Below are 19795 nucleotides of genomic sequence, written 5' to 3'. Positions count from 1 at the left end.
TCTTTGTATTGATCATGCTTGGATCTGCTAAGCTTCTGAAATGACAATTTTATGTCTTTTGCTAAATTTGGGAAATTTTTGACCAATATTTCTTCAAATATTTTTCTGTTTCATTTTTCTGTTCCTCTCTTTCTGGAACTCGAGCTACACATATATTAGACATTTTTATTTTATCCTATAGGTCCCTGAGCCTCTGTTCATTTTATTTCCAATCAATTTCCTCTCTATTCTTCAGATTGGATAATTTCTATTAATCTACCTGTAGGTTCACTAAGTCTTCCTTCTGTTACCTTTAATCTGCTGTTAAGCCCATTTGGTAAAATTTTTTATTTCATATATTGTATTTTTCAGTTCTAGATTTCCATTTTTTATAGTTTCTTTTTCTCTTCTGAGATTTCCTATTTGTTCATTCATTATATACATATATACCTTTACTTCCTTGATTATAACTATAATAGGTGTTTTAAAACCCTTATGAACTCAATTCAACATCTAGATCATCTCAGGGTCAGTCTCCAACAATTGCCTTTTCTTTTGAGCATGCCTAGAAACTATGAATTATATTCTTGCCATTGTAAATAATATATTGTAGAAATTCTAGATTCTTTTATATTCCTCCAAAGTGTATAATTGTTTTAGTAGGCAATTAACTTGACTGGACTCAAACTTCAAACTCTATTTCCCTTCTGGGGGAGTGAAAACTGAAACCTCTGTTCAATGCTTTTAGCCTTATTTGGGATGCTCAGATTCTGTCCATATGTAAAATTTAAACAGTTTATATCCCTCTCTGGATCTCTCTTTTTCTAGACTTTCTCCCTCACTTTCCAGTTGCTCCAGATGCTTCAAACTCTGTCATCTAGTTCTTCAAGCCAGTAAGACTGGGAGTCTCCATCTGAATTTTAGCCATCTTTCATGGTACCAACTTGGGCACAACCTCAAGTTAAATGCCATCAGAAATGGGAAACTCAGCCAGTGATAGTTCTTTCTTCTGAATATAGATGACCCTTACCTCCTCTAGTTTCTGTCTGCTTTTGGTTGCTCAGTAGTGTCTTTAGATAGGTTTTCCTTTTATATTTTGTCTTGAGTATATAGTTGCTATTTGCTAGAATGTTAGTCCAATAGGAGTTAATCAGCTATAACCTAAAGCAGAACCCTACATATTATTTTAGAAAACTGGGCAGTAATACCTTGTTAATTTCAATGGCGACAAATGGAAAAGAAATTAATGAAAGATAAATGGATTTTATAATTATTTCAAGTTAAGGCAGCCTTGGTATTTAAGAATAGTTAACTAGAAAATAGGCTTGTAAGGAGTTAGTAGAATATCTTAGTACCTCAAGATTAAAAGCGTTCGTACCTCAAGATTAAAAGCGTTCTTATGTCACACTCCTGAAAACTTTCTAAAATGCCTGTGAAAGATAAATAAGACATAAAACCATAGACACACAGAAATCAGAAGAGGAGATGACAGCAATAAAGTTTTGAAAGCCTGAAAGCCAAATGGATGAGTGATAACATACTTAGCAGAATGCAGAAAGGTGAAAATAAAGCCTATGTGTAAGTCGGAGGCAGTTCTGAAAGTTAGGATGCAGGAGAGTCTCATATTCAATATAAGAAGCAGCGTGACCCTTAAATCCCCTCCCCCATTCTATACAACGATCAACAAGCTCCTTCCCAAGTCTGCGAGAAGTGCAGGTTTCCTCTCTAGAGAGGATGAACCAGAGAGACATTACACTGAGAGAAACACACACACTTGGAATCAGGAGAGGTTTGAACTAAAAACTAGAAGCAAAAGTCTACATGTCAAAACATTAAGATCTACCTCCTACCACTCATCTCAGCAGCTCCCATTTCCCCAAAGAGCCCTCATAACACTCATTTGCAGATTGGGGGATTCCAGCCCAAGAGAAAAGACTTATATACAGTAGGTTGGGGACCCCTGCCAGTGCAGCCAACTAATTCATTAAAAAGTTCTACCCACACACATGGAGCTTCCACTCCCCTTTCTGATCCATCACTCTCAAAATAAAAGGGGAGACATTTGAGGAAAGCCTCTAAAATTAAAATCATTGTCTAAGCAACTTATTAAATTGTGAAGCTCTGATGCACAGTTTTAAAAACAAAAAAAAGGCTAAAAATGAGACCAGTACTATTTCACAGAAACTAGAAAAGAGCCGGTAGCAACTGTTCTAAATAGAACTTAGAGCTTCTAACTGCACTGAACAATTTCAATAATGGCCAGTCCAATTTACAAAAGAGCTAAAAGAATCTGGTCTGACTGGTCTGAATGCCTCAGTTTGCACAGGACAATTTAAACAGAATGTAATAAAGGCCTCTAAGCACTTCAGAATGTCAACTGGGCATAATTATTGAACATCATCTTATATGACATTATTAGCATTAGGAAAAACAGCCCTGACATTTAACTAATAGGAAATTGACCAGTAAAAGCATTAAAAATTAACCAACAGTCTGAGCAATCAGTTACACTGAATATTTTGAAAAAATTCACAAACTTCTAGGGAGAACACTGACCAAACGTCATTAGCAATGGCCATGTTCACTTTTCTTAAACTGGATTGACAACGTACATCAATATTAAACAAGGTACCCTTTCTCTAAAAGATCCGTTTTCCTGCCTTTCTCTACCTCTCCTATTTCATGAGATCATTTCCCTGTCTGCCTGTGCCTTAGGTCGACCAGTGACAGCTACCAGCACTTAACTGCCTCTCTCTCAGTTACTTGGGGGAAAAAAAACCCAAATATGTCTTTATCTTTTGGGTTATTTCCTATTTTCTAAAACAGGCCAGCTGAAAAAATTAAGATGTAATGATGAACTTAAGAAGTAGAAAGCCACAAGAAAAAACTGCTCCTACCCTTAATTAAAAGAAAAAGCCAGATACTCCATAAAAATCATAAGTAGTTGGACCCATTAGTGAGGGGAGGTCATAAGGCAACCAATAATCTAAATTCTAAAGGATGACAAGCCCTTTGAGGAGACGGGACACATGAATTGTTTCACCTTTGACAGAACACAGAAAAAAGAGATGTTGCTATAATACAACGGAATTTTAACAAACGCTTTAAGGGCCAAGTGTGCACTAGTGCCAATTTAGAACCCTGAGAGCCTCACACACTAGGGATTCTGCACCCACTCACCAATTCTTTTCTCACAGTCTCCCACCTCATGAGATGCTCACGAGAAATAGTGAGCAGACCAGACCTGAGAAGGGCCCATTGGTGGCACGGGTGTATAGTACCTGCTCCAAGAGTTGAAGGTAGAGCAGGAGTACCAAGAAAAGTCCACCTACACTTTGGGCCTGCATGAATACACGGTGGTTATCACCTACTGCTGGGGTAGAAGCGAGAAATACACGCACGTCCCAGATTGAACCCTGACATTCGGCAAAAGCTGTCTGTTGCTGGGAAGGGACAGTAAAGCCTCTTACTCTCGAGTTTCTGCACTGACACTAGACAAAGGTTAGCTGCTGTGGGAGAGGGTAGGAAACACACATCCTCCTTTACTCTGTATTGACACTAGTAAATGCAAGCTAAACAATGGAGGAGGGACAGAAAGCCCACTCATGCCCAGATTCTGCACTGATACAAAACAGGTCTTCTAGCCCTGGGAGGCAGGGAAACCGCTCACACCCTACACCCTCTGCCATGTCCTCCTCCTCCCCTACTGACATAAGACAAAGCTCAGCTGTCACGGGAGGAAGAGGCAAAAAATATGCCTGCATTCTAGATCCTGCATTGAGTAGGAGGCAGAGAATTATCTCCAGTGGGGAAGTGACAGAAATACTCAGAAAGCTCAGCCCCTGGGGCTCAGGTGCACAGGATCTGCCTAAGACAGAGGCCGAAATAGGAAAATTGTAAAACTCCTTCTGCCCCCACCACAAGTCTTGCACTAAGTAACAAGCAAGAGCAGTGTGCCACTGGGAGAGGGGCAAGAGCATGGAGGGAGACACTACACTGGTATAGTGGGCAAGCTGTCAGCTAAGAGTGGAAGAGGAACAATGAGAAAAATCCTCCAGCACCGTAGGCCCCACACTAAAAACAAGGTAGCAATAATCCACTGTTGGAGGAATCTGAAGTCTATGGTGCACTGATGGTATCAATAGCAATGATAAACCCCAAGCCCAGCTCAACTAATAACTAGACTGACTCAAATTAATCATCTGCCAGAAAAAGTGTACCCATAGTACCCACTACTAAGAGCAAATACCTCAGGCTCTACTGTTCACTTATATGCAATGTGTGACATTCACCCAAAAATTATAAGATATATTTTTAAAAAAAGATAAAACAACTCATTGTCAAGAGAGAAAAATAGCAATACAACCAGACTTAGAGCTGGTGCATATGTTGGAACTATCAAAGAGGGGCATCAAAATAACTATAATTACTATCTTAAAAGATCTAGTAGAAAATGTGGGTGACACTTAATAGCTGGGAAATTTCAGCAAAGATGGAAACTATTAAAAAGGAGACTAATGGAAATACTAAAAATGAAAAACATGATATCAGAATGAAGAATTCCTTTGATAGGCTTATCAGCAGACTGGACACAACAGAGGAAGAATTAACAAACCTGAAGGAAGGTCAATAGAAATCATCAAACTGAAACACAAGGTGAAAAAGTGGAATGGGGCATCTAAGAGCTGTGAGACAATATAGTCTAATGTATATGCAACTAGAATCCCAGAAGAAGAGAGACAGGAGTAGAAGAAATACTTGAAGAGATAATGGCCAAAAACTCTCCCAAATTAATTTAGAGAACCCCAAGCAGGAAAAATACAAGGAAAAGAATATCAAACTGCTAAGAACCAAAGATAAAATCTTACAGGCAGTCAGAGAAGGAAAAAACCTTACATACTATGGAAAAAAGTTAAGAATGACAGCAGAGTTGTCATCTATGCAAACCAGAAGATAAAGTAACAGTTTTAAAGTACTGAGGGGAAAAAAAAAACTGTCAACCTAGAATTTTATATCCAACAATATATCTTTAAAATGAGGGCAAAAGAAAGATGTTTTCAGATGAACAAAAGCTGAGGGAATTCATTGCCAGCAGACCGGCACTACAATAAATGTTAAAGCAAGTTCTTCAGGGGAAATCTGGATCAACACAAAAGAATAACAAGCACCGAAAATGGTAAAAATGTGAGTAAATATAAAAGATAAATTTTTTTCATTATCTTAATCTCTTTAAAAGATAAGTGACTGTCTAAAGGAAAATAGTAACATATTGTGGGGTTTATAGCATATGTAGAAGTAAAATGAATAACAGTAATAGCACAACGCACAGGAGAGGGAAATGGAAGTATATCGTAAGGTTCTTACATTAGTTGGGAAATGGTGTAATATTATTTAAAGATAGACTGTGATAAGTTAAAAATGTATATCATAAACTTAGGACAACTACTAAAATGAAGACAGGTATAAAGAACAAGTTAATACTGGAGACAAAATGGTTTCATTAAAATATAATGATGAATACGTCAACGCTGGGTAAATCCAGGCAGGTGAGGGGTTTATGGAGCTTACTACATCACTTGCAACTTTTTTGTAAGCCTGAAGCTTTTTTCAAAATAAAAAGTTTAATTAAGAATATTTAATGACAAAAATGGCCCTCAAGATATCTTCAATATTTACCTAATCCCCACAGCACACAAAGCCTACAAAAGGAAATACAAAGCTGTACAAAGGCAAGAAAACATGATCTCTATCAGGCTATGGCTCACATTCTAAAGTAGGGCTCAAAAATGAATAATTGACCATGAATATATATTAGAAAACTGTCCAGAAATAACAAAGTTTCTGATTAAGGGACTGGTATATTCCCTAACTCCAGAGGCCAATAATCTGGCAACAGCAAAAATGAAAGTCCCTCACCGGTTACTATTTTGTGAAATCATTGAAATATCCCTACCATAATGTGGTTTAAAAGTCCTACACATGATTTAAAGAACATTTACTAAACATCAACCATGAGCCATGCCCTGTGCTAGATGCTAAGAGTAGAAAGAGAAGCAGTATATTAATATCCTAAAACTCAATTTAAATAGAAAGACAGAAATACAAAGTGGCCAAAACATGCTAGAGATGTTCTAACAGAGGTCCTACATCAAGTGCTGAGGAAGAAAGCCCAGGGGAAGAATCAAAGTCAGAGAGGGCCAGTCAAGTCTTCAAAGATGAGGAAACTGAAAGGAAGAAGGTGTTGGAAGAAAGAAATGAGATGTTAAACAGTGCAGGATGAGCAACTGCTGGAGATCACAGAGGAGGCTAGAGAAGATAAGAGCACATCAAGGGACTAGCCTTAGAAAAGAGAGTGTCTTAGAAAGAATGATGTCTTTGAAAGGAGTCTTTCTGACGCAAGAGAAAGAGAAGAAAGAATACAGGTATCACTAACTTCATGTTCCTTATATTCACAGTGAACATCCATGTGTGTGTGTGTGCAGGCGCATGTGTGCGTGTGTGATCTCTTTCTCTCTCTCATACAATCACACCACCCAGTCTTTGCACATGCTTTTCTCTAGAGCCTAGAATATTGTTTCCATTCCTCTTTGCCTAGTTAACTTCTATTATCTTTCAGATCTCAGCTCAATCTTCTGCAATCTTCACTCAGCACAGCATACCCCTCCTTCACAATACTCATCAGACTTGATCAACACTTTGTGTTCCCCACCAGACTGGAAATTCCATAAAAGCAGGGGCCACCTCAGTGTTAAATTTCTATGTTAGCCCCGAGAACCGGGTATAGTACATGACACATAGTAGACCCTCAAGAAATACTGATTAAATGAATGAACCAAGATAGAGAAAAAGTTAAAATCTATCTTCTCTATTTTTATGACCGACTACACACAAAGTCACAAAAAAGGCAAAAGCTTTGTTTCATTAAATTACTAAAAATTAAAACTGTCTCAGAAGGATAGTCTGCATGATTGTTAATTAGCAATGTTATTTAGCACAAGAAGAGTCACAAGTAATAGGCACCCCATAGTAATTTCTTAATGAATGAATTTACATATGGCACTCAAAGTGAGTAACACACAAATGCTAAACTAGGATAAAATCTAGAGTTGAATATGGTCAAACAGGAGGCAGTGCAGTTTAATATTTTAAGCGTAAAAGCTTAGAATCAGGCTGCCTAGGTTAACAGTGGCTCCATTCTCATTAGCTATGTCTTTGGCAAGTTACTCTACTCTCTGCAGTAGGCATTAATGTTTTCCCTACCAGCACCCACTCCCCTTCCAGCAACAGTATCACTTTGTCTTCCAGGAGCCACACCCTCCCCGACTCTCAGCCATGGCCCCAACTAGGCTATAGGTTGAAGCTTGTGACCTAAGTTTAAGTATTAAGAGCAGCATTTTTCCCTAAATAGAATTACTGTTTCAGCAATGTAAACATGATCAAAACTGTGCCAATTAGAGCCAATTCCAAGACTTTAATTTTAGCTATTAGATAAAAGGAATAGAATCTGAAAATAACTAGCGAGAGAATTACTATGGTCATCTTGCTACTAAAGTTAGTCCCAAAATGGAGCAATCCCAAAAAGGAAACTAAGACTGTGCAAAAGCAGGTTCTGGGGACACTATCTGAGGCCCGGCATCAATCCTCACCTCAAGTCAGCTCCACCTGTAACTTTTTAGTCAATTTTTGCTCTCTACTTAAACCAGGTTAGACTGGAGTTTCTATCGCTTACATCCCTGAGTCCCCACTGATGTACTTTCTCAGCTTCAGTTTCCTCATCTGGAAAATGAGGATTCTCTGAGCTTCAGTGCCCTCCTCTGTGAAGAATACCTACCTCATAGGTTTGTTGTGAAAATTAAACACTGAGCACATAGCATAGATCTGACACATTGTCATCCTGCTAAGATATTTAAAAACAGAAAACACTCCTTATAAAGAATATATACTTTATAGTATATACATGATTTTAATTAAAAAACTGAGAATTGTATGACTGGGTAATAAGTTCAGATGAGCAAAAACTTCTCATGAAAAGATAATGGCAACAGCTAATCGTAAATTGGGATGAAAATCACAACACTGAATTTGCCACTATCAATTCAGACATTCACCAAAAATATAATGAAAGTTACTGAAAAGTATCTCCATAAATACATTGATGCCAATGCTGGAGGAAAAAATCTCAAAATAGTCACCTCCCTAACAACAATAAGACTAGAAATCAACTAAATATAATGTGAACAAGCAACAGAGAAAATGAAAACCAAAAGTTAATAAAACTGACAAACTTCTAGTAAGACTGATCAAGGAAAAAAAAGAGAGAAACCAAACATTAGCAATATCAAGAATAAAAGAGGTTATACCAATATAGAACCTAAAGACATTAAAGAGATAATAAGGAAATGTGTAAACAACTTTATGCCAATATGGGCAATAACTGAGATGAAATGAACAAATTCACTGAAAAACAACTTATAAGAACTGACACAAGAACAAGAGAAAATTTGAATAACTCTATATTAAAAATTGAATTTGCAATCAAACACTTTCCTACAAAGCAAATTTCAAAATGTTGGCTGAAGTTTGTAAACCACTGTGTTTACAGTGAGGGTTAGATGAGGCCCCGAGACCACCCGTTTCTTCCTCTATTGGATTTTTAGTGAATGGAAGAGAGGTACAGAGAAAAGAAGAGTGAAAAAAAAGAAGGAAGAGATTGCATGACAGTTAAGGAGATAAAAACAAAGTAAAAGCAAGCAAGATGTCAGGAGGACAAACCTAACAAAACCAACAGACTAGATTATCTGCATTAATGGTGTCGAATAGGCAACCTGAAAATCTATGGATTAGATTAGAAATGGATGAGTAAAGGGATTTGTATCTGTAAAAAATGTTGGTTTCTATTTCCTAAACAAGCAAGTAACAGCAGAAGAGAGTTGTTCAAACATTTGCGGTCAAGAAGAAAGTAACGGGACAGCACCAAAGCAGACAATCTACAGAAGAGTTGAACTAACTATAACAATACATTATTGTTTAGATACACTCTATATTAATTATTGTGATAATACAGTCCATTATAAGTTAAAACATTAGTTCCAGATTTGAAAAACTGCTCCTAAAAGAAAATTTTCAGAGAGAAAAAGTTTCTCTGCTAGAGACAAATAATACTGCTGTATCTCAAAACAGAATTGAAGCAAGGAGCTAAGGAAAACTAGAGAAAAGAACTTACTGTTGGGAAAATCCTCTCTATTCTTGGTGGGTTTGAATCTAACCTAAAAAGTATAAAACTTACTTTACTTTATTATTACTGCAGTATCAATAAAAGATAGCCTGAAGAAATACAGTCAATTCTTATTATTTGCAGCAATTACATTCTATAAACTTGCTGCGAACACTGAATCAGTGAATACAGAACCATTGCTCCTACGGGAAAATACAGGGTTAGGTTCCTGTGAGCCTCCAGTCACTGCATTTTTGTCAATCAATATATAACCTTGTTTATTGTGTACTTCTGTTTAAGGACACCTTATTCAATACATATTGTTGATTTATGAACAGTGAACTCACAGCCAACAGCACTGTAACTCACGCCTGAACAAAGCTTAACTGAGTATTTTCTCCATAAGGCACATGACAGCCTTTTTTTGCAAGAGCACTTCAGCACTACCCTTGCCATTGTAAACAGCAAAATCACCAATAAAAAGTACAAATTGTGAAAGACATGGCACCAAACAGACTGCTAAAAAGACATTTCTTTACAGTATGAGAGCTGAAACAAGAAGGCATAGCATCGCCTTGTTCAACCTCAGCTAGGAATGGGTGAACAAATTTTTCACTGCACTGTGCATGCCTGTGAATGACTGTGAAAGCATTGTGAGTATTGACTTTGGGATTACAAATAAATTTTAGTGAGTAGGCAAATTTGCAAATTTGGAATCCACAAATAATGAGGATCAACTGTATTCACAAAAATTTACACTACCACTGAGTAAATTTTAAAAAGGTTTACTGTAAACGAACCTAGAAATTAGGAAGCTGTAATAAAAATATAATAGGGCTACATACTACTTCTTAGAATCCATTTGCCACAATTTTTTAATTAGTTATGAAACATGAAAAATACAGACCCATTAAAAGTCACTTTTTCTGGAGTGTCAAGCAGGCCTCTTTAATTTACTAGTATATGACATCAGCATTAGGAGAAATCAAAGCATGTTCATTTCTAAGTTATAAATGAAATCCATTAAATCCCATTTGGAAAACTTAATCCACTAAATTTTTAACAAGAGCCACCAGTCAATCGACTGTAATCAACTTTTTCTAAATACGATTTATTCAAATGGACTGTTATGTTACATGGTATGGGGCCACACTTCCCCTCAACCTTGTTAAGATCAAAGGCTGCACCATGCTGCCAAATGATGACTTGATGACTTAACACATTATTACGTACACTGACCACATACTACAGTAAATATATTACGGGAAAAACAGTCTGATCTAGGCTCTACAGAGCTCTCACATACGAGTGATTTAGATGTCTGCTCAAAGCTTTGTATGCTATAAATCATCTTTAGTTCCTGAAAGAGGGAGAAACAGCAATAAGGAAGAAAACTACAAAAGCATGAATTAATGGTAAATCCAACAACGTTTTTGAAAAAGCAGTATCTCCCCCACCCATTCTCTCAATGTTCCAATTAACTCCCATTGCACTGAAAGAACTATATATATTACAGAAAATGGTGAGAATTAAGTGAACAAATTAGGAACTCCGTATTCCCTGCCTTGGAGATCTTGCCAAGCCAATGCCTACATTTTACAGTTTATACATTTTACAGTCTGCTGCCAGCCAAGTGCTCTTTTTACACCATCATTTTTAGGAACACAACCTGACCCAGCACACCTGAACATGAAGCAGAAATGCTGCTATATACTCAAAACAAGAAAATAGTCCTCAAAATATTAGCTATAAAAACCCACACCAAAATATATATTTTCTAAGATTTCTTGAAGAGACTGTGTCTCCCTCAGCTTGATCAGCTGAATTTTGACCTGGTCTAAAAATGGGGCAAATGTTAGAAAATGAAGAATTTAATACTTGAAAAAAGGGAAAAAATGATACCATGATATCATGTTTCCCTGTGGTACAGCTTTGATTAAAACTTGGATCCAAACATTATCTCTGACCTTCGATGCTAAATTTGGCATACGTTTCCCCCTTTAAAAAGGTATAATTAGTATTTTAAATTAGAACAGCTAAAAGAAAAGGTCAATTACATTTAGTCACATGCTTTCTTTTACTTTCATTTAGGTTTCGTTAGAAATTACCAGTAATCTGTTGGTCTCACGTTCACCCTACTTTCCATTGTCTTTGTAAACATCCTGGTTCACCTGTTACCGTCTGAACTTCTCTAACGAGCTAAATGTTTTCCCAGTCCCATTTCAATTCCCCATGCCCACCCCGAGACTGATCTTTCCAAGGCACACTCTGATCACACTGTCCCCACATTCAAATACCTCCAAGAGCTCACACTGCCATCTAAATCAGGAACACATTTCTCAGCCTGGCTTTCAAGGTCCTCCACAATCGGACCTAACATACCTTTCTAAGCTTCTTTCTTATAATTCTCCAACATTAACATAAGCTCCTGAACTTACCTCAAGCTCTTCTGTGTCTGCACCCTTGTTTAGGCCTTTCCGTGCACTTGATGCACTTCTTCCTCATTTCCTGTTGAAATCTTGTTCACGGCTTCACGGCTCCTCTCTACCACAAAGCGTCTCTGATTCTCCCAACCCACGTGACTCCCTCCCTTCAATCTGCTATCACTTTCTTTAAAGCCCTCCCATGGCACTTCACTCAGACTTGTCTAACAGTCAGTCATTTGTCCTCTCCTACTAGAGTGGAAACGCCAAGGGCAGGGCCTAAAGTGAATAAGTGTTTCTTGATAAAATAAAAAACCAAACTCGTCAAAAAGCAAAAAAAAAAAAAAAAAAAAAAAGACACACCTTACTTTCACAAAGGAGAAAAAAAGCCTTATTATTAATAGAGTAGAACATATTCTCCAATACAAACTTTAAAACAAAACGTATCCTTAAATCAACAGCCTTACCAGAAAAGGTGCCATGCATTCCAGTCATTACAGGAGATACATAACTGGGAACAGCATGTATTACTTTTCAAACTCAGCAAACCAGTCCCTTACCTCCATCAATACATCACACGAATAATAAAGCATGACTGCGTTACAATAATGCCTCATTCACCTAACATCACTGGAACATGACGGGTTCACATAAGGGAATTTTCTGGAGACGTGGCTTCCTACTGCAGAAACAGCTCAGACATGCCTGTAGCCTGGGCCAGCTCAGAGATGTTCCTGGGAAACTGACCTCCACTTCACCCAGCCTAGCAGTAAACACTCAGGCAGAGTGGGAGGTCATTTTGTACCAGTTACTTGCATCTGACAAACAAGTAGGCAGCATGGAGGTAGGGCAAGGAGGGAATTAAAAACCGTATAAAATAACAAAAGGAGTTTTTTTGCACCTGGCAGAATCTTCATTCCAGGTTATTGGTACTATCATGGTTATATTTCCCTGAGAAACTTCAGGGAGTTGAGCAGCTGTTCTTCTGTCTTAGAACAAGCTATGTCATCACCTGCTGGAAGATTCCATCCCCTTTGCCACCAAAAAAAATTTTACACTCTAATTATGTCTGTTATGGGTTGAATTGTGTACCCCCAAAATTTGTACGTTGAAGTCCTAACCATGACCTTATTTGGATATAGAGTCATTGCAGATGTAACTAGATGAGGTCATACTAGAGTAGGGTAAACCCTTAATCCAATATGACTGGTGTTCTTATAAAAACAGGAAATTTGGACACAGACAAGCACACAGGGAGAATGCCCTGTGAAGATGAAGGCAGAGATTGAGGGGATGCTTCTACAAGCCAAGCAACTCCAAATATTGGTAGCAAACCACCAGAAGCTAGGTGAGAGGCATGGGACAGATTCTTCTTCAGAGCCCTGAGAAGTAACCAACCCTGCCAGCACTTTGATCTCAGACTTTTAGTCTCCAGAACTGTGAGACAATAAATTTCTGTTGTTTAAGACACCCAGTTTGTGGTATTTTGTTTGGGCATCCTAGGAAACTAATTTGTGTCTATTGATGTCTTTCCATTTATCATATCATCAATTCACTGTGACAACCACACACCTCTTTGAGTGACCAAACTTCTTAAAAATGATAAGTGTCGCACTCATTCAACAAACAGATATTGGTGACCTCTATGTGCCAGGCACCACGGACAGAGCAGTAAGACTGACATGGTCCCTGCCCTCATACAGGTTACAGTGTAACCAGGATAACTGACAACAAACCAAAATTATACAATGATAAAATTACAATTGTGATAACAGCAATGAATGACACAGTTCCATCAGAGGATGGTGGACACACCCACGTCTGGATGACTCAAGGACATGGCTATGGAGGCCCACTGCACAGTTCCGTGCCCTCTAATGGTTCTGACCCCCTCCTAGATGCCAGGTTGTTGGACATTATGAGGTCGGCTTTTCTCAACTATCCTCCTATCTCTCTGCTCACTCTCTCCAATCCACCCAAACGAATATTGCTAACATACACTAACTAATAAAAATTGCTGCAAGTGAGAACTGAAGATTTGGGTTTAATGCAGGCTTTCTGATTTACTTTAGATTCTCAGAGACATTTTTTCCTGACAGAATTCTGTGACAAGGCACTAAAGTGGAACATTATTCTATACAAACTAGGTGTTAGTGAATAATTTTACTACTTTGGTATTAAATTGCCTTGCAAACACTTGTTTTCTTTCAAAGGGAATATAGTACAGGGATGCTATGTAAACAGTTACATAAGGAAGAAATACTACCCAAATTTGGAATTATGTAACTTACTGCCAGACTAAGGCATATTTTTACTATCTAATTGTGAATTATATCACCAAGTCGTAGGTCCACAGAGTTACATAGCATTACAAAGCCCAGCCAAAGTTTTTTGCAGCACATAATAAATACTACCTACCTCTTATGCATATCCAACAATCATCTTTTTTGCTGTGTTTTTTAAGTTCTTCTTCAGTTACTTCAATTAACCTGCCTTTTAGCCCCGTTAGGTCCTTTCCACTTTTGGTCAGTCGAATCCAATCCATAAGACTTCTGCCCTGTTTCAGAGGCACCTGAGAAAAGAAGAAATTCAGTGTGGCTTCTCAGAGTTAGCTGCTTTCCTTTCCTCTCTTGCTGCTTGTCCTCAGGCTACTTCATTACTCTTATTCCCAGTCAAAAAGATAAGAAAACTCAAATGTCACTATTCTACAAATCTTCTTACAGCTTTACAAGGTTGTTAAAATAATTTTTGCTGTATTAGAATTATAAATAAAACATTATATAAAAATACCTGGGCTATGAGGTAGGGCTTAAAAATTCTGTCACACAAATGTTCATCATAAGGGTATCATAGTATAACAAGAATAGTATTGAACCTGGAGTCAGAAAACAAATTTTGGTCCTGGCTCTGTCACTAATATATAATAGTCACTTACCAAATTAGACCAAAATTTCTTTGCCTTAAAAATCAAAAGAGATTTGATAGAAGAAAACATAAACAATTGGCTAAAGTTGATTTTCTGGATTGCCAATATACACAGAACATTAGAAATTACTAGGCAGCAATCAATTTTCTAAGAATCCGCTAAGAAACAATGGTTATCAAATAGAAAATAATAAAACTGTAACATTCTAGGAAGAGGTTGGCAAACTGGCCCATGCCTGTTTCTGTACAGCCCTGGAGCTAAGAATCGTTTTCACACGTGGTGGTGGTGGTGGCGAAGAGACTGAAGCCTTATGTGGTCCTCAAAGTCTAATATATTTATTATCTGGCCTTTTGTAGCAAGGTTTGCCTGCCCTTGCCTAGAGGACTTAATAACAGGTTGCTCGGTTTTTTGTGTCTTTTTTTTTTTTCAAAATACATTTTCAAGGCTTTTACATGAAAGGTATTGTTAGTATTTTAACCAGTTAAGATAACCCAGTGGAAACTTTTCAAAATATCCCTATGGGACAGGGTTACTGTCTAAACTTGTGTAACTAGTTTGTAACATAGTATCAGAGGAATGTTTAATGTAAAAGCAGGCAAATTCAAGGACATTTCCTGTTATAGACTGAATGTTTGTGTCCCCCCAAAATTCATATGTTGAAATCCTAAGCCCAGTGTGATGGTATGAGGAAGTATTAGGTGATTAGAAGCCTTCTCTGACCGCAACTCCTTCGTGGTCATAACACACTGTCATAGCACTTCCGGCATTTATAACTTTCCAGACAAAGCCTGTGCAGCCCATAAGACTAAACTCCTCAAAAACAGACATCACATCTCCAGCATATGGTAGGTTCTCAAAAAATATTTATTTCCTAATGTTAGTAGAAATAATAGCTATCACATATTGAGTGCATTCTCTGTGCCAGGCACTGTGCTAACGGCTTTACACAGCAATCCATGAGATCTGAACAAAAGCCTAAGGGCAAGTAACATTTAGTGAACACTTACCATATATCAACACTATGCTAAGAGAAACACTATCTCATTTAATCCTATGAACAACCCTATAAAATGCATACTGTTATTCCCATGAACACCTCAGGAAACTGAGACTTGAAGAGGTTAAGTGGTGGAGTTGGGAAAAGAATCTGGGTCTTTCTCACTCAAAAATATGAGATTTTAACAATTATGGGCACAACCTCCTCAACTAGGTTCTATTTTCTCAATCTCTACCCATTTCATACAATCCTGACTCAGCTCCTAACATGTTCAAGATTAGCTTGTTTCACAAAGCAAAAAAAAAAAAAAAAAAGAAAGAGTCTTCGCTTCCCTTTGAATGGCACAATAATCTTATTTTGTTCTCTTTTGGGACCCAAAGACTCACCTTTGCCATCACCACCTATGAACTTCTTGTCTTTGACTCTAAGTTTTCTCCTTTAAATAGACGCTGAGAACATGAGTGGTAGTTTTAATGGAGAAGGGGAGCAACTCATACACTAATTCATAAATTCTTTCTCTGGAAAGGCTACACTATTCAGGTATAAGAAGAGAAACAGGTCAAATATCAAGTAGAAGGAAACACATAATTAGATGGCTGGATGATATATGGAGCAAGAGATGAAATGTCAGAGCCAAAGTCACATCACATCAAGCCTACAGGGTCTAGAGCAACATTTCTTAACCAGTTTCCTTTTCCATGAAATAGAGATAACAAACGCACCCACTTCATAGGATCATTGTCAAGATTGAACAAGTTAATACATGTCAAGCAACCAGAACCCACATGGCCATCAGTATGCACTGAATAAATCTCAGCTATATGATTATTATAGTTGGGGTCATAGAGTTCTGAAAAGCTAACGAAAGCTACAGATCCCTGAATCCATATTTCTGATGTCGAGGCAAACTCCAGGTCGTGGAGAAAAAAAAGTCAGTGAAGGTCCCAAATGATGCTAACACCCAGAAAAGAAAAAGGAGTGGCCTAAGTAGGTGGAAGTCTCAAAAACAAAACATGAAGATGTGGTTACAGAATGAGGAACTAACACAGAACAGGAGCAGGCAACATTCATGTCGCAATGAACACAGGAAACAATTTTATTAAATTTTCCAAATGTAAAATAAATTTGTATTAACCTGTTGCTAACAGTAACTATGTTCAACAAAAACTTAGAGTATTATATTAGCTTCAAAGTCAGCAAGTGATATCGGCAGAAAAGGCAGTGATGAAACAATGAGGTACCAGAAGGAAAAAAGGCAGCATGACTTGGAGAAGTGTCCGTAAACCTAACCGGAGGTTTGCAGACATTTGTTCTCACTTCTCCAATCTCCGGAGAAGACTCCGGAGTCGGAGTCCCCACCCTTGGAGGGATGGTCACTGGTCGCTGTCGCACTGCCCAAGCTTTCCCTTCTGCTAGGGAACCCACATCACTCACAACTCCTTCGGAAAGTGAAGAACAAAAGAGAGGCGAAGGGGACAGGTTGAAGGAAGGAAGCTAAGACTGAGTACCTACAATACAGCAAGCACCTGGACCTATCATATACATCTGAACTTCATTAGCGGGAAAAGACTTGGGAGAAGGGAATTGACAGGGATAAAGGGATGTGAAAGAAAAGGGGCTCGGAGGTGAGAGGGAGATTAGGAGAGCTGGAGGACTGGAGACGGCATGGGATCAGAAAGAGATCACAGCAAGGGCAGCACGGAACCAGGGTTAGAGAGGAGGACAGAAAGTGGGAGAGGGGGCGGAAGCGAGAACACCCAACGCCGGCGGGAGGCGGCAAGCGCTGGGCGAGACCGACGGTGTCACCCGCTTACCTTGCTACGCCCCCCGGAGGCGACGCGCTGCTGTGAGCTGGGGGCCGGGAAAGACTGGGAAGGGACGTTCAGCATCCTGGACCCCTGGCCCGGGCCCTGCCCGGGGTCCACTGCTGGACGGGATCGCTCGGCTCGACCCCCTCAGGTAACACCTCCCCCGCCGGCTCCCAGGCCCGGCAGAGGCCTAGCCCCCCACCCACTTCCGGGGTCGCCGGGGGTGAGGCGCGCCATGACGCAGCACGTCCAGGCCGTGGAGGGCGGAGCCAACGGGACTGACGGAGCGCCGGCTGGGGTGGAAATAGGAGAAATTGCGCATGCTCCGTTAGTCCTGCACCCTGAACTTCAGCACCGCAAGGAGGTGACAGCTATTCCGTGGAAATATCAGAGAGTGATGCTGTTCCTTATCCTTGGTGCTGATCAAATCTGAGAACAAATTCTTGTAGAGTCCTGTTAACCCAGAACACAAGTGTCTATCCATTGTTAAGCACTAACATCACACTACTTAAAATATGGAATAAAATAACACTATTAAAGCATTTTTATCTCTCTGAAACTCTCTCCACTAAGGCACCAAGCTGTACAGGAAAGTAAACTTTTAAGAGCTAAGGTGTCAAATGCAAACAGCCACTCCTGTGGGGTGAAGAGAAAACTTTACCTTTAAGAACCTTCGCTAATGACTGACTAATGAGTCAAAGACTTTAGTAACAAGTCTCCTTCTGCTTCACTCACCCACTCACAAGTTCTTCCTCCTCATCTAACTCCCTGTCTTCCCCGAAAGATACAGGGAATTGTATACCGATGCATCACCCCCAATTGTAGTGTTGAACGCTTAAGAGTCAGAGTTTAGTTTGGATGCGATCCCTGCTCTTAATAAATAAGCAGACTTATGCAAGTTACTTTAGTATCTCGAAGCCTCATTTTCTCCATCTACAAAATGGGTTTAGGTTTTAGTAAGGATTAAATGAGATGTCATATGTAAACTATATAGTACAGTGCCTGGTTAATAGTAGGCGCTCAATAAATGGCTCTTCATACTATTCTAACATATTAATGAGAGCAGCACAAATACTGTGCAGATAAACATCAGTTCCTAATGCTCAAGGTCAGGATTGGTGACCTGGAGGGGTTTTTGGGGAATACACACATCCTGAGAGTAGAATCCAGTGAAGGGAGCAAGTTTTCAGAAGTATAGCTCTAAATAATTCTCCCCATCCCTTCCCTTATTAACTTTTCCTGACTCTGAAAGATAGATTGCACCTGCTCTATTTCACTTGCCTTGACCTTAAAGTGCCTGTAAATCAATGTTTGTAGTACATTTCCAATTAGAAGGCAAAATGTGTGAATATACGTAGCCATTCAAGTAAAAGGCATTTCTTAGCTAGGTAAGAATCTCTGAACTTCACCCCGCCCCATTATCATTCTGGAATATTACAGGAACATTTTTATTTGCAGTTGAAATGTTTATTTTGAAAAGATTGTATTAGAGCTAAAAGAACTTCATTGTCATAGTTTACTATGTTACCTCGACCTTGCAAAGTACTCCTGTTTTCTCTCTCATTAAAAGATGATGTATTTTTCTGTAAGTCTACCTTGAAAAAGCTAATCATTGAGAATTTCTTATTTCACTTCCTATGAGAAAATTTTTACATGAGAATATCAGGAGCAGGGAACCAAAGCAAAGGAAGGTGATGTTGTTGGAGAATGTTTCATATCTGCCAAATTTCTTAGCTCCCCTTTGGACAGAAATGGAAAAATACTATCAAATTAAGGCCTTTCAGATGCCCTTTTTAGACTCCATTAAGTCATGCCATTTAAATATTTTGTTTTAATTCTAGGGATCCCTCAGTGTAGTGCTGTAAGTATGGAACCCCCATACTATTTTACTACTGGATTTAAGGACAACAAAGGAGTATTAACGTAAGAATTACTTGACTCATCATTCATTAAAAATCCCTAAAATTTAATAGCCCTAACATTGATTCTCAGTTACAGACAATGATTTAAAGAGTTTTTCACCATCTGCCAGCAAATACATAATAATGTGTGATTGGTAACATAAGGCGATTTTCTTTGTTATCTAATAAAATAATATTCACCTGTAACTACAACCTCTAATGAGGATCAATAGAAAATACCAGATGTTACAAGATTCAGTCTTGAAAATTAAATATTGTCATTCTTTGCAAAGTTATAATTAAATGTTTGCAAAATTATAACAGATAAATTTGTAATTTGATGAAGAGATCAAAATTATGTTTTATAAGCCCCAAATGTTTACAATACAATCAAGACATTTGTAAATGGCACCTATGTTTAAATTTGAACATTGAATTTTAGTGAAAGGATAAAAAAGGCCAAACTACCATAATAATTACAAAAAATTTCATTTTATTAATAATTTATATACAAATAAATTAGTTTAAAAGGATTATGATACATTTG

General features: G+C 38.3%; 1 protein-coding gene across 3 annotated transcripts in view; it reads right to left on the bottom strand.

The window, feature by feature from the left end:
- Positions 1 to 17540, bottom strand: part of CYB5R4 (cytochrome b5 reductase 4) — an 81429-nt gene extending 63889 nt beyond the window's left edge. For 2 of the 3 annotated variants that reach the window (XM_004422080.2, XM_087443836.1), the window contains exons 1-2: positions 17354 to 17539; positions 14035 to 14188 (exon numbers count right to left, since the gene is read on the bottom strand). In XM_004422080.2, the coding sequence (XP_004422137.1) occupies positions 14035 to 14188; positions 17354 to 17428 (229 nt within the window). In that variant the 5' untranslated portion in view covers positions 17429 to 17539. Of the gene's footprint in view, positions 1 to 14034; positions 14189 to 17353 lie in introns of all 3 variants that reach the window. The other variant, XM_087443837.1, reaches the window with a different exon arrangement.
- Between the last annotated feature and the right edge of the window lie 2255 nt (positions 17541 to 19795).

Source organism: Ceratotherium simum, chromosome 19, assembly GCF_057802395.1.
Source record: "Ceratotherium simum simum isolate JZ-2026a chromosome 19, ASM5780239v1, whole genome shotgun sequence".
NCBI classification, from domain to species: Eukaryota; Metazoa; Chordata; class Mammalia; order Perissodactyla; family Rhinocerotidae; genus Ceratotherium; species Ceratotherium simum.
The sequence above is the reverse complement of the archived record's forward strand: the minus strand, read 5'-3'. Positions and strand labels throughout refer to the sequence as shown.